We start from the raw sequence: 14,131 nt of genomic DNA on the forward strand, positions 1-14,131 counted from the left end.
TGTCCAAATGATTCCATAATGATCACCACTTGCTAGACACAGAGCTTCAGAATTTGGTATTTCTGTTGCTATGTGTTTTAGTCTTGCTTTGACTAAGTCTGTCTTTGTTATGACCCCACTTGTCAGTTTTGGAATAGGACTTTTTATTCTGTGCCAGTTTTGATTGAACAAATGTAACATGTAAAGAAATTGCCCAGGTTGCAGAAGACATTCCACACTTGCATTTTTGAAAACACTTTGGGCTATTAAAAGCAATAAAGACGCTTGAAACTGGATCCATTTTGAACTGTGTGATGTCAAGGAGCTGTGGGAGGTGGGCAAGGGCAGAGTAGTGTTGCATGAGTCAGCTCACGTTTTAAATACTCGCTGTCTTGCTGCTGCTGGTGGTATTCTGCAAGAGTGTAGGAGGTTTAGACTTTGGAGTCTTGCTAGAGGAAGTGAGTGACTAGTAGTGAGTCTTTGGGGGTTTTCTAGGGATGGTCCCCACTTCCTGTCTGTTCTCTCCTGATCGTAGATGCAGTGTAACAGCTGCTTCCTGTTCTGCTGCCAAGCTTTCACAGCTCCACACACTGAGGAGTCTCCTCAAAACATAAGCCAAAAGAAAGCCTGCCTTACTTACACTGCTTTCGTAATTTGTTTGTTTGTTTTTGTTTTCTTTGTCACAGCAGGAAGAGAAGTGATCAACAGAGAGAGAGGCCATTGGAGGCATGTGCTCAGACACTAGTTTTCATGGGACAGACTCTTGCTGGTTCTCAAGAGTTGATTTTTATGGAAGACTGAGGCTGGCCACTCCTCTCCATGTTCCTCCTCCATTTGCAAACAAACAATGTGTAATACAAAATTAGCAAAAGAAAATAAATGACAAATACTAAAACATATAAATAAAACACCTAATAGAAATTAAAATGAGGAAACTAAGTTATTTTTTTTAAAGATAAAAATCAACCTTTAACTAGACTAAGAAAATAGAAGGCTAAAATATGTTTATAAGGAAAAGGTTACTATGATTATTGCTGCACCAATTAAAATGATCACAAGAGAATTACTAAACCTTTAAAAATAATATTCTCAGATTCTTCAATAATATGAAAGTAGAGCATTTGCAAGTCCATTTCAGGAGAATGCTATTTTGATAACACCACCAAAACCACAAGAAAATCACAGGGCCCATCCCCATTGACTACATTAATGGATGCAAAAAAATCTAGACAAAATACAATCAAACGGAACCCACCAGTACATTGAAATTACTGTACAACACAATCACCCCAAACACACATGCCTAGATGCCAGCACAAACACACATGCCTAGATGCCAGCACAAACACAATCCATAGCAGCCAGAACAACATGTCTCACCAGAGCCCAGCTAATCTACCACACCAGGCCTTCAATATTCCAACATTGCTAAAACATGTGAAAAAGACCTCAAAACTATATGTATGAAGAAGATAGAGGCCTTTAAAGAGGAAATTAATAAGTCGGGTGGAGGTGGTGCACGCCTTTAATCCCAGCACTTGGGAGGCAGAGGCAGCCAGCCTGGCCTACAAAGCGAGTCTTGGATAGTCCAGGTGACACAGAGAATCCCTGTCTCGAAAAACAATGAAAAAAAGGAGGAAAGACATCCAGGAAAAAACAAAGAATTGGGTGAAATGATAAATACCTTAATGAAAGCCAAGAAAAACAAACAATTTCAGCAAAGTATATTTTTTTTAAAAAAGCAGTAGCCCTCCTATATACAAATGGGCTGAGAAAGAAATCAGGAAAACATCATTCACAATAGCCTCAAATAATATAAAATATCTTGGGGTCACTCTAACCAGGCAAGTGGAATATTTGTATGATAAAAACTTCAAGTCTTGGAATAAAGAAACTGAAGATGATACCAGAAGATGGAAAGATCTTTCATGCTTGTGAAAATTTTTTCACCAACTCCACATCTGATAGAGGTCTGACATCCAAAATATATAAAGAGCTCAAAAAACTAGGTATCAAAAACCCCAAATAATCCAATTTTAAAATGGGGTACAGATTTAAACAGATAGTTCTCAAAAAGGAATCTCCAATGGTTGAGAAACACTTAAGAAAAGCCTTCAGGGAAATGCAAATCAAAATAACTCTGAGTTCCATCTTACACCAATCAGAATGGCTAAGCTCAAAAATGCAAGTGACATCACATGCTGCCTAGGATGTGGAGAAAGGGAAAAACTCCACCACTGCTGGTGGCAGTGCAAACTTGTACAGCCACTATGGAAATCAATATGGTGGTTTCTCAGAAAATTGGAAATTGATCTACCTCAAGAATCAGCTATGTCACTCCTGGACATATACCTAAAGAAAGCTCCATTCTACCACAAGGACACTTGCTCAAGTACATTCATACTGGTTTTATTCATAATAGGCAGAAACTAAAAGCAAGCTAGATGTCCCTCAACTAAAAATGGATAAAGAAAATGTGGTACATTTACACAATGGAGTATTACTCAGCTGTTAAAAAAATGACATCATGAAATTTGCAGGCAATGGATGCAACTAGAAAAAATAAGGTTACCTCTTGAGTGAGCTAACCCAGACCCAGAAAGACAAAAATGATACATATTCACTTATAAGTGCACATTAGCTGTAAAATCAATAATAACCAAGCTGCAGTCTGAAGATTCAGAGGGGTTAGGTAAAGAAGAGGGCTCTGTAGCGGATGCATGGATCTCCTGGAGAAGGGAAAACAGATCTTGCTGGTGGACTGGGGAGGGTGGGGACAGGAACGATTGGGTGGGAAAAGACATGGCATGGAGGGAGAGAATCCTGCTTGCAAGATGGGCTGGGATAATGGTGTTGCAGAACTTGTCTGGTTTAACTTAAGTTCCATTCCAAAAGAGGAAACCCCATGCCCTACACTGCTTGGATGGCCAGAACCAGAGAGTGGATATGGATAGCCCAGAGATCTAGGGTACAATTAAACAAGGCTGGTCTAAAAGAATGAATAAAATGATTTCTAATAATATTCTGTTATACTCCTATGTTGGTGCTTTGCCCAGTCATCATCAAAGAGACTTCCTCTGGCAGCAGATGGGAGCATATACAAAGACCCACCGACAGACATTGTGAGGAGAGAGAGTCTACATTGGAAGTCTCTATCAGGTCCCTCCCCTTGGGGCTCTGGGAAGCCCACTGAAAGATTGAAGGAGTCACAGGTGATGGAGGACACTGAATCAACTAAGCAAGCCTCTGCAGGTACTCTTGGAAGATGTAGACAGTCTCCTTTCTAGCCCATTCACATTGCATTGTGTCATCTCCCAATGCCTAGAAACTCATTCTAAGCAGGACTCCAGTGGTCAAATTTTGAGGGGACTCAGAAGCACTCCCTACTTGGTAACCCCCAGCAACCACACTCTTCTAAGATACAGAGAGCGCAACAGAAACCAAGGAATAGAATACTCACCCAACAAAGACAAGACCAGATATCAACACCTAGAATTACAATCCTGCCACGCCCAGGTCCCTAGCCACAAGTACAGAAATACATTCAATAACACCCAGGACAACATATCCTAACCAGACTGAACAGCCCTGAGAAATACAATATAGCCGAAGCACAAGACAAAGACTTCGCAATAGCTATTATAACTATGCTCAAGGACATTAAAGAAGAAATGAAACACACACACACACACACACACACACACACACACACACACACACACAGACATATACATACACACACACAGTGAAACAAAATGAATAAAATAGTTAAAGACATAAATCACCAAGGAAACAAGTAGACATGAAATCACCAAAAAAATACACAAAGTGAGGTGAAACTGAACATGAGAAACAAAAACAAAAACAAAAACCTGAGAGATATGCCACACCAAAAACCAAAAACCAATACCAAAACAAACAAACAAACAAATAAATAAAAAACAAACAAAAAACGAAAGAAGGATCGTAGGCACTGAAGACAAGATAGAAAAATGGATTCATTGCTTAAGAAAAATGTTAAATCTAAAACAATATAGGCACAAAAACTTCCACAGAATCTGGGCCACTGTTAAAAGACAAAATTTAAGAATAATAGGAAGAGTTGAAGGAGAAGGAAGCCAGGTCAGAGGCACTGAAAGTATTTCCCTACAAAATTTTAGAAGAAAATTTCCATAACCTAAGGAAAGAGGTACCTATAAAAGTAAAAAAAGCATACAAACCAGCAAAGAGACTGGACCAGAAAATAAATTTCCCAAACCACATACTAATCAAAGCATTAAATGTATAGAAGAAAGAATATTAAAAGCTTTAAGGGAAAAGGACCAATTAACATATAAATAAAGGCAGACCTATTAGAATAACACATGACTTTTCAGTGTAGACTCTGTCAGTCCAGAAGGTCCTTGACAGATGTTTTACAAACTCCACGAGACCACAGATGCTAGACCAGACTAATATACCTAGCAAAACTATAAATCATGATAGAGAAAGAAAACCTTTCATGATAAAACAAAACTTAAGCAGTGTCTATCCTTAACCGCAGCTCTACAGAAGGAGCTAGAAGGGAAAGTTCTACATGAAGAGATTAACCACATCCAAGGAAACACAAGAAATAAATAATCTCAGTACCATAAACCAAAGTGTGGGGGGGGGGGGGGTTGGGGGGAGAATCTCACACAACAGCAATAAAATAAAAATAATGAACGAGAACAGCTCATTGATAATTCTCAACATCAAAAGTCTCAATTCCCCAGTAAAAAGACAAACTAACAGATTGAATCTGAAAACAGTTATCTGTCCTTCTGCTTCATGCAAGAAACATACCACACACCTTAACATCAGAGGCTAGTCATCACTTCAGGGAAAAAGGAAGGAAAAAGATATTCAAAGCAAATGAATTGAAGAAGCAAGCTGGCGTAGTCATTTTAATATCTGATAAAACAGATTTTAAATGAAAACTAATCAGAAAAGATAAGGAAGGACACTATATGCTTATCAAAGGAAAAATCCACCAACTCTAAACATTTATGCACAAAACACAAGGGAATCCAACTTCATAAAATAAGTACAACTACATCTTAAATCACATATAAAATCCCACACAGTGATGGTGGGTGATTTCAGTAGCCCATTCTTACCAATAGACATGTCATCCAAATGAATACTAAATAGAAAACGCTAAAGGTAACTGATGTCATAAACCAAATGTACTTAGCAGATATTTATAAAAACACTTCATCCAAATAAAAAAATAATGTACCTTTCTTATCTGCAGCACATAGAATTTTCTTCAAAACTCACTTCATACTTGGACACAAAGCAAGTCTCAACAGACATTAAAAAAAAAAAAAAAGCTGAAATAACTCCCCACATGACCTCACAGCAGAAACAATAGAAAGCTAACAAAATCATGGAAACTTAACCACTATTGAGTGAAAAAGTGGGCCAAGACAAAAATTAAGAAAGAAATTAAAAACACTCTAGTATTGAATAAAAAGAAAAACACAAGACACCTAAACTTATGGGACACGTTGAGGACAGTTCTAAGACACAAGTTCATAGCAGTAAGCGCCTACATAAAATATTTGGCGAGAGTTCATGTTACTTACATAATAGCACACGTGAAAGCTCTCGAATAAAAAGAAGTAATAATCAAAAGAATTGGACTTCAAAACACAATGAAACCTAAGGCTGCATGTAGGAACAAGGCCCGACTGGGCTGCCTGCCTGTATTGCTGTTTCATGTCCTGTTTCTAGCAGCTTCCGTGTCTGTGTTTATGTTGGTCAGCTGGTCATGTTTACTGCTCTGAGAATGTATCCCACCCCTCCTCGGGACTTTTCCTCCTGTGTGCAATCACCTCTTGAGGGATTTCACCTGCCAGTGGCATTCCTGTTTTGCTGCCTATAAGAAGGCTCTTTGAACACGGAATACAAACTGTTGAGGCTGCTGCTGCTCTCTTAGCAAAGGACCTGCTGTGTTATTGTGTGTGTGTGTGTGTGTGAGTTAAATCCGCAGAGCCTCGCCCTTGACTCGGTACTGCGGTGGCGTGGGCGCCACAGCTGCAATCAATAAAATAGAAACAATAACAAAAAAACAAAACAAAGCAAAGCAAAACAAAACAAGAAACAATGAAACAAATAGTAGTTGGTTCTTTGAGAAAGACCAATAAAATTAACAAACCCGTAGCCTAATTAACTAAAAGAAAGAGAAAGATGATCCAAATTAAAAAAATTAGAGAATCATAAGGACATATTTAAAAAACCTATCCTGCACCACAGTGTAAAATCTAAAAGAAATGAATAATTTTCTTGATATATATACCAACGACCAAAGTTAAATTAAGATCAGATAAGCAAATTAAACAGACTCCTAATAAAAGTCTACAAACAAGCAAGCAAACAAACAACTTCAGGCCAGATGGCTTTAGATACTACACTTTCAAAGAGAAATTAATGCAATATTCCTCAATTTACTCTACAAAATCAAAACAGAAGTAATACTTCCCAGTCCACTTTATGAAGTCACATTTACCCTGATAGCCAAACCTCATAAAGACTGAACAAAGAAAAAGAATTACAGACCAGTTTTTTATTATGAACATGGATGTAAAAATTCTCAATAAAATACTTGCGAACTGAACCTAAGAATACATCAAAAAGTCCATCTACCATGATCACAGTAGGCTTCATTCCAGATATGCCAAGATGTTTCAGTGCATATAAACTGATAAATGTAATCCACCATATAAACAGAATGAAAGACACAAACCACATGATCCTCTCATTAGATGTAGAAAAGGCCTTTGGGAAACACCTCTTCTTGATAAAAGTCCCAGAGAGATTAGTCATGCAAGGAACATTTTTCAACATAACAAATGTGATTTACAGCAAACCCACATCTAACATCAACCTAAATGGGGGGGGGGGGCAAACTTAAAGCATTTTCATTAAAATCAGGAGTAAGACAAGGCTGTCCACTCTCTTCACATTTATTCTACATAATCCTGAAGTCTTAGCCAGATCAATAAGACAACTGAAGGAGAACAAGAGGATACAAATATGAAAGGAAGAAGTCAAAGTATCTTCATTTGCAGATGATATGGCAGTATACATAGATGAACTAAAAATTCTACCAGGAAAATCCTACAGCTACTAAACACTTTCAACAAGATAGGAGGAGGCAAAATTAACACACAAAAATCAGTAGTCTTTCTATAGACAAGTGACAAACAAACTGAGAAAGAACTAAGAGGAATAGCATCCTTCACAATGCCCTAAAAATATCTTGGAGTAACTGTAGTCAAGAAGTGTGAGGTTTGTATGATAAGAACTTTAAGATATTGAAGAAAGAAACTGAAGATATCAGAAGGCGGAAACACTTCCCATGCTCATGGACCAGTAGAATCAGTATAGTAAAAATGGCCATCATATGAAAAACAATCTATAGAGTCACTGAAATCCCCATTAAAGTTCCAACAATATTCTTCATAGAACTTGAAAGAATAATTTAAACTTTGTATGAGAACACAAAAAGCCCAGGATAGCTAAAACAATTCTGAACAATAAAAGAACTGCTGAAGGCATCGCCATTTCCTATTGCAAGTTGTACTACAAAGCTATAGTAATTTATACATAGTATGGTGTCAGCATAAAAAGCAGACATGTTGGTCAATAAACTTAAATTAAATACCCAGAAATAAATCTATACACTAATGGGCACTTAATTTTTTAAAAAAATAAATAAACCAGAAATACACGCTTGAAAAAAGAAAGCATCTTTAACAAATAGTGTTGGTCAAATTATGTGCCTGCCTATAGAAGAATGAAAATAAATCTGTATTTTATCACCCTGAACAAAATGAAACAACTCCAAAAGGATCAAAGACCTCAACATAAAACGCTGAACCTGACAGGAGAGAAATGGGGAATAGTCTTGAACTCACTGGCACAGAAGAAGACTTTCTGAACAAAACACCAATAGCACAGGTGCTGCGATCACGAAAGTGAAAGTTTCTGCATGATAAAGGGCGCCATAATTTAGACAAAGAAGCAGGATATAGGATGGGAAGAGATTTCTTTTGAACTATACATCTGATAGAGGGCTAATCTCCAAAATACATAAAGAATGAAAAAAAAACTGGACATTGTGAAAACAAATAAGCCAAGTACAAATGAGGTACAGATCTAAGCAGATGAATCTCAAAAGATAAAACAGAAAGGCTGAGATTCACTTAAAGAATAGTTCCATCATCATTAATCACCACGGGAATGCAAATCAAACTATAAAATTTCATCTTACTCAAGTCAGAATCCCCAAGATCAATAAACCAATGACAGCTTGGGCTGCGAGGATATAAAGCAAGGGAAAACTCATCCATTGCTGGTAGAAATCAGTGCCATGGCTCCTCAGAAAATGGGAATTGATCTATCTCAAGATCCAAATATACTACTCTTAGGCATCTGCCCAAAGGAGTCTACTATAGAGGCACTTGTTCAGCTGTGTTTATTGCTGCTCTATTCATAACAGCCTGAAACTGGAAACAGCCTACATATGTGTCAGTGAATGAACGAATGAATGAATGCATAAGAATAATGAATGAAGAGCAATAAAATATTACTCCACTGTTATAAAATGCAATCATTAAAATTGAAGGCAAATGGGTAGAACTAGAAAAATATCATCCTGAGTGAAGTGAGCCAGACCCCAAAAGATAAATATGGTATACATGTGTATGTTAACTGTTAAGCCTTCAACAAGCTGGCTGCAATCCACAGACCCACAGAGGTTAGGTGTAGAGGAACAGGTGGACCAGGATGTCTCCCTTGGAAGGGGAAATACAATAGGTAGCAATGGGTGAACAGGAGAAGGAGGGACTAGAATGAGAGGATTAGGCAGAGAGGGGAGGGGAAGGAAGGCAACGGAGGGAATGTAGCAGAAACGTTCTGAAACACGTACGTATATGAAACAAATGCCCATGGAATCACAAAATAAGGAAGATAAAGCCATCTAAACCTGGCTAGATATTTTTCATCACCAAATGAAACTTCCAGTACCAGGAACGGGTTACAGCCAATTGGGTTGTTGGCCAGGGTGGTCCATTGAGAATCCCAAACAACTCTATTGGGTGTTCTCCACAAACTGATAGCACAGCCTTATTGCTGAAGACAACACCTACACAACTCACTGAATATGGAGAAGTCAAGCTGGTGTCTACCTAGAACCTTCACCCCTACTGACTAGTGTCCATGTTGCTGGAAGGTACTCTTCACGCTACCAAGGGAAAATTTAGGTACCAACCCAGCCACACACACTATCATCTACGATGCTGACTTGCCTGAAAGGTGTGCTGGTACAATAGTGGCACAAAGCTTGTAGGAATAACCTACTAGTATCGGATTGAATTTAAGGCCTACTCTAAGAGACAGAACCTATTTCCAACACTGAAGGGGGGGGCGGGGCTAAGAATCTGAGATTACATAGCCCAGGGACCTAGTGTAAAACCAAATACTAAATATAGTAGATATAAAATCATCCCCTAATGACACCCTGAAATACTCATAGATCAGCGCCTTCCTCAGCTACCATCAAAGCAGCAGTAGAGATGAACAAACAACTCACAAGTGGACAATGTACAGAGAGTGAGAGATTTTGGAACTCTCAGTACTAAATGGGATGTCTTCCCCAAACTCCTCCACTCAGGGCTCAGAAATCCACCAACAGAAAAGGCAGAAAGAGTCTTAGACACTATTAATGATATTCTGCTATGCTTGCAGATAGGAGCCTAGCAGAGTTGTCCTCCAAGGGGTTCCACCCAGCAGTGCTTTGAAACAGATTCTGAGACTCTCAGCCAAACATTGGGCTGTGAGCAGGAAGGAGTCTTGTGAAAAAGTCATGGGAAGCAAAAAAGGACCTGGAGGAGACAGGAGCTCCACAAGAAGACCAACAGAGCCAACTAACTAGGACCCAGAGGCCTGCATTGTGATCACTTCTGCCTGGTGGGACTATCTTGCCAGGCCAGAGGAGAGAGAACATTCTCAGTCCTGATATGATTTGAAGAGCTATGGTGGATTGGAAGTGGGGCTCCTCTTTTCTAAGGAATAGGGGAAGGAGATGGGGAGAGTGAGGGAGGGTGGGACAGGGAGGTGAGGCGGGATGGGGCTATTATCAGGATGTAAAATAAATAAATAAATAAATAAATAAATAAATAAAATTTAAAAAGTAAGAGCCAGAGGAGATGAAAAACACCAAAAATTCAGGGTTTTCTAAACGTAGCATGACTGATGCACACATGAACTCTCAGAGACTGTGATCATGTTCAGGGCCTGCACAGATGGGGTCCTAGAGCTGAAAGAAGTGGACACAGACCACCATCTCTAACCCAGAAGCTATCTGCACTTGATTTCCACTCACAAATGAAAATTCAGTCCTCTCCAATGGAGCCTCACTGGTATGGACACCACTCTTGAGGGCAACAAGCCCCACGCCCAGAAGCAGATGAACAACACAAGATCGATGGCATCTCTGGAGGTTCTTTGTCTCATAATGCTTTGTCAGGACACTTTTCTTTAAATTACACTTATTTGTATATTATTATGCTTCCAAGTTTGTGTTTTTGTGGGATTCTTGTGTCTCTTCATCTATATGTGTTTCTTGTGCTGTTCCTTTGGCTTTTACTTTTTCCTGTTTGTTTTGTTCTTTTCTGGTTTGTTTGTTTTTGTCTTATTTTATTATTATCCTTTAAATAGCTGTTTGTTTCTAAGGAGAGATGTGGATTTCTCAGAAAGGGTGTGGGATTGGATGGGGTGCAATGGGGAGGATCGCAAAGGAGTTGGGAGAGGGGAAACTGTAATCAGAATACATTGTTATGAAAACAATCGTTCATGCTGTGTGAAAAACTTAAAGACAGCTAGCACATGAAAGTTCATGAATGTGTTTATTTCATGAGATGGCCATGAGCCAATGAGAGCAAGAGAAAGTCATGTCTTAAAACTGATTTTAAGGGGGTGGGGGGTCATCTTGATAAGGAGTAGAGTTGTGATGATTAATTCAGATTGCCAACTTAACAGTATTTATTTTATTTTTTTAATTAATTTTATTAATTTATTCATATTACATCTCGATTATTAGTCCTTCCCCTGTTTCCTCCCAATCTTCCCTCTCTCCCACTTCTCCCCTTCTCCCTTCCCCTATGTCTGTGATTGAGGGAGACCTCCTCCCCCTATATATGCTCTTAGAATATCAAGTCTCTTCTTGGTAACTTGCTATCCTTCCTCTGAGTGCCACCAGGTCTCCCCATCCAGGGGACGTGGTCAGAAAAGGGGCACCAGAGTTCATGTGAGAGTCAGATCTCACTCTCCACTCAACAGTGGAGAATATCCTGTTCGTCAGCTAGGTCTTGGTAGGGGTTCGAAGCTTACTGCCTATATTCTCCTTGGCTGGTGCCTTAGTTTGAGGAGGACCCCAGGATCCAGATCTGCCCGTCATAAAGTTCTTCTTGTAGGTTTCCAGGACCCTGTGGGTCCTACTATTTCCCCATTCTTCCATGCTACTCTTGCCTAAAGTCTCAATAGGATGTCCTCTCCTCTGACCCACTTTCTTGGTAAGTAAAGATTTTCATGGTACGTATCCCTTGGACTAGTGTTTTGATATAAGTGAGTATATACCATTTGTCTCTTTTTGCTTCTGGGTGAACTTACTCATTATGATAATTTCTAGATCAATCCATTTGTCCACAAATTTCGGGAATTCCTTGTTTTTAATAGCTGAGTAGTATTCCATAGTGTAAATGTACCACAGTTTCTTAGTCCATTCTTCTACTGAGGGACACTTAGGCTGTTTCCATGTTCTGGCTATTATGTATAAAGCAGCTATGAACATGGTTGAGCATATGTCCCTCTTAACAGTATTTAAAACTACCATGGAAACAAACAGATCTTTGGAATGTCTATGGGCAATTAGGAGGAGGAAAGCCCCCTCCTAAAGTGGAGAGCGCTGTTACAGGGCCTAGAGCCCTGGACTAATTAAAGGGACAAAGCAAGAAGTGCGCAAGCATCATCTCTGCTGGCGATGTTCCAGCCACTGCCCACTCCTGTGGCCACAAGGGACTGTGTCCCTGAAAAATTAAGACAAAATAAACCCTTTCTTCTTCATGGTATTTTTGTCAAGAGTATTTTGTCACAGCAACGAGACAAGTAACTAATACAATGATCTCTGTGCAGAACAGAAAAATGTCTGAGAAACGTTTTTTTTTGGTATACATAATAGTTCTTACCAACAAATGAACATAGAAAACTGGCAAGTTTTGTATAATTGTCATTATATAGAAATTTCAAAATTCACATGTGAATTATGAACTCATTCCTTGCTTCAAACTATATGGCTTGACTACTACATAAAATTTTATTGTCTAAGAAGAAACAAATCAATAAGAAGAAAGACAATAAACAGACTTTGGAAAAGACATAAAATTCACTTTTAGCTACTTAATCGGTAAGAAAGACTTCCATATTCTGAATTATTTTTTCACTCATTTGCCCCTCAGAGCCTTTCTTTTTCCACATTTCATAACTTTGCAAGTATCTGAGAAGAGTTTTCACATCTCTGTTAGTTATATTTCATGCAGAGAAGTGTTCCACATCCTTTCTTCCTTCTTATGAAAGAAATGATGGAGGACACTTGCTTAGAATGTCAAGACACGCCTCCCCGGCCTCCAGCTGACCCAAACAGAATAGAGAGCACCCACTGGCACCTTGTTTGGGAAATGATTTCAAAAACACACTCAATGTCTTCTGCTAGCTTCTCTGGCAATCATGCAACATGCTAATAAAAGTGCAACAAGTGCAGAGAATACAGGGTTTGAGAAGGCACTCGGCACTATTGGCACAGTTCTTCCGTAAATAGAAACTGTCCAAAACATAAAAGAAATTACATAAAATTAAATTATACAACTACTAATACAAAATGCATTCTGAAATGGCATTTCTTCAGAAGGCAGTTTTTCTCAACTATTATTTCCTAAGGCTCATGGCAGTTTATGTGTGACATGAGTTAGTTCGTGCCTTGATTCTCGCAATTTTATTGAAACTCTAAATATGTGATATAACAAATATTTTTAAAAGCAAATTTGGTAAAAAAATTAATAAATATTTAGAAATATATTTATCTCTTTTCTGAAAGTTAAAAATAGGATGGTTCAAATACAACAGAGCTTAAAACTCTATGATATATAAAAACCAAGTAAGTTTAAAATTTGAGCTATATCTCTAAATATAAATATTGCCAAAGCAACTTTGAATATAAATAAAATAAATCCATAAGAGTAACATTTTCAACAGAAAAAATTCTAAATTTTGTTCTTATCTCTTTTACTGATCCTAATGCTGAAGTAAATGAAGTCATTGAAATTTTATAATTTTTTTTTTCTGAGACAGGGTTTCTTTGTGTACCCTTGGATGTCCTGGGCTTGCTTTGTAGTCCAGGCTGGCCTTGAACTCACAGAGATCCGCCTGCCTCTGCTTCCCGAGTGCTGGGATTAAAGGTGTGCGCCACCACACCCGGCTGATAATTTATAATATTTTAATACTATTTAATAGCAAACATGGTATGAGTTTTAAAACAACTGTGAAATACTTACTTTGCATAAGTGTTTGTACATAAGACGCATATGATATCACGAACAATCTGTGAACAAAATCAATCCGTGAGACTTCTCTGTGACGTGCTGTGCCATATGGAGACTCTGGGCCTCCTATACCACACAGAAGGCTCTTTTCCTTCTCTTTGCTTGCGCACTTGCTTTTGATTCTTTATGTTTAAGTGTCTCCCTGGCCTAGGTTGGACTGGAACTGGTGCTACTTGTGCCTCCACCCCCACATCCTGTGATCACAGGTCTGTACCATCAAAATAAACTTATTTGCTATTAAATTTAAATCTCTATAGTAGTTCATGTCCAGCTTTAAATTGTAAATTCAAGATGGTAACTTCCTGGTGTAGTCAGTAGAGTAAATCTAACATTTATTTCAGTTCTAAAGTTCTTAGCTTCTATAGTGTGAAAATCTACTTGTGCTGGCACTGCATATTTTTGCTAGACAGGGGTGCGGTGGGCAAACATTCTAGCAGGGGGAGGCTCTTCAGAAGCTCTTTAGACAGGTT

At 38.5% G+C, this 14,131-nt stretch overlaps 1 protein-coding gene across 1 annotated transcript in view; it reads right to left on the minus strand.

Annotated features, from left to right (window-relative positions):
• The window catches only part of Dpy19l2 (dpy-19 like 2), an 89,277-nt gene that overhangs the window by 17,936 nt on the left and 57,210 nt on the right, over positions 1–14,131 (minus strand). The window contains exon 16 of the mRNA XM_051156091.1: positions 13,614–13,660. Within this exon, the coding sequence (XP_051012048.1) occupies positions 13,614–13,660 (47 nt within the window). The remainder of the gene's footprint in view (positions 1–13,613; positions 13,661–14,131) is intronic.

Source organism: Acomys russatus, chromosome 14, assembly GCF_903995435.1.
Source record: "Acomys russatus chromosome 14, mAcoRus1.1, whole genome shotgun sequence".
NCBI classification, from domain to species: Eukaryota; Metazoa; Chordata; class Mammalia; order Rodentia; family Muridae; genus Acomys; species Acomys russatus.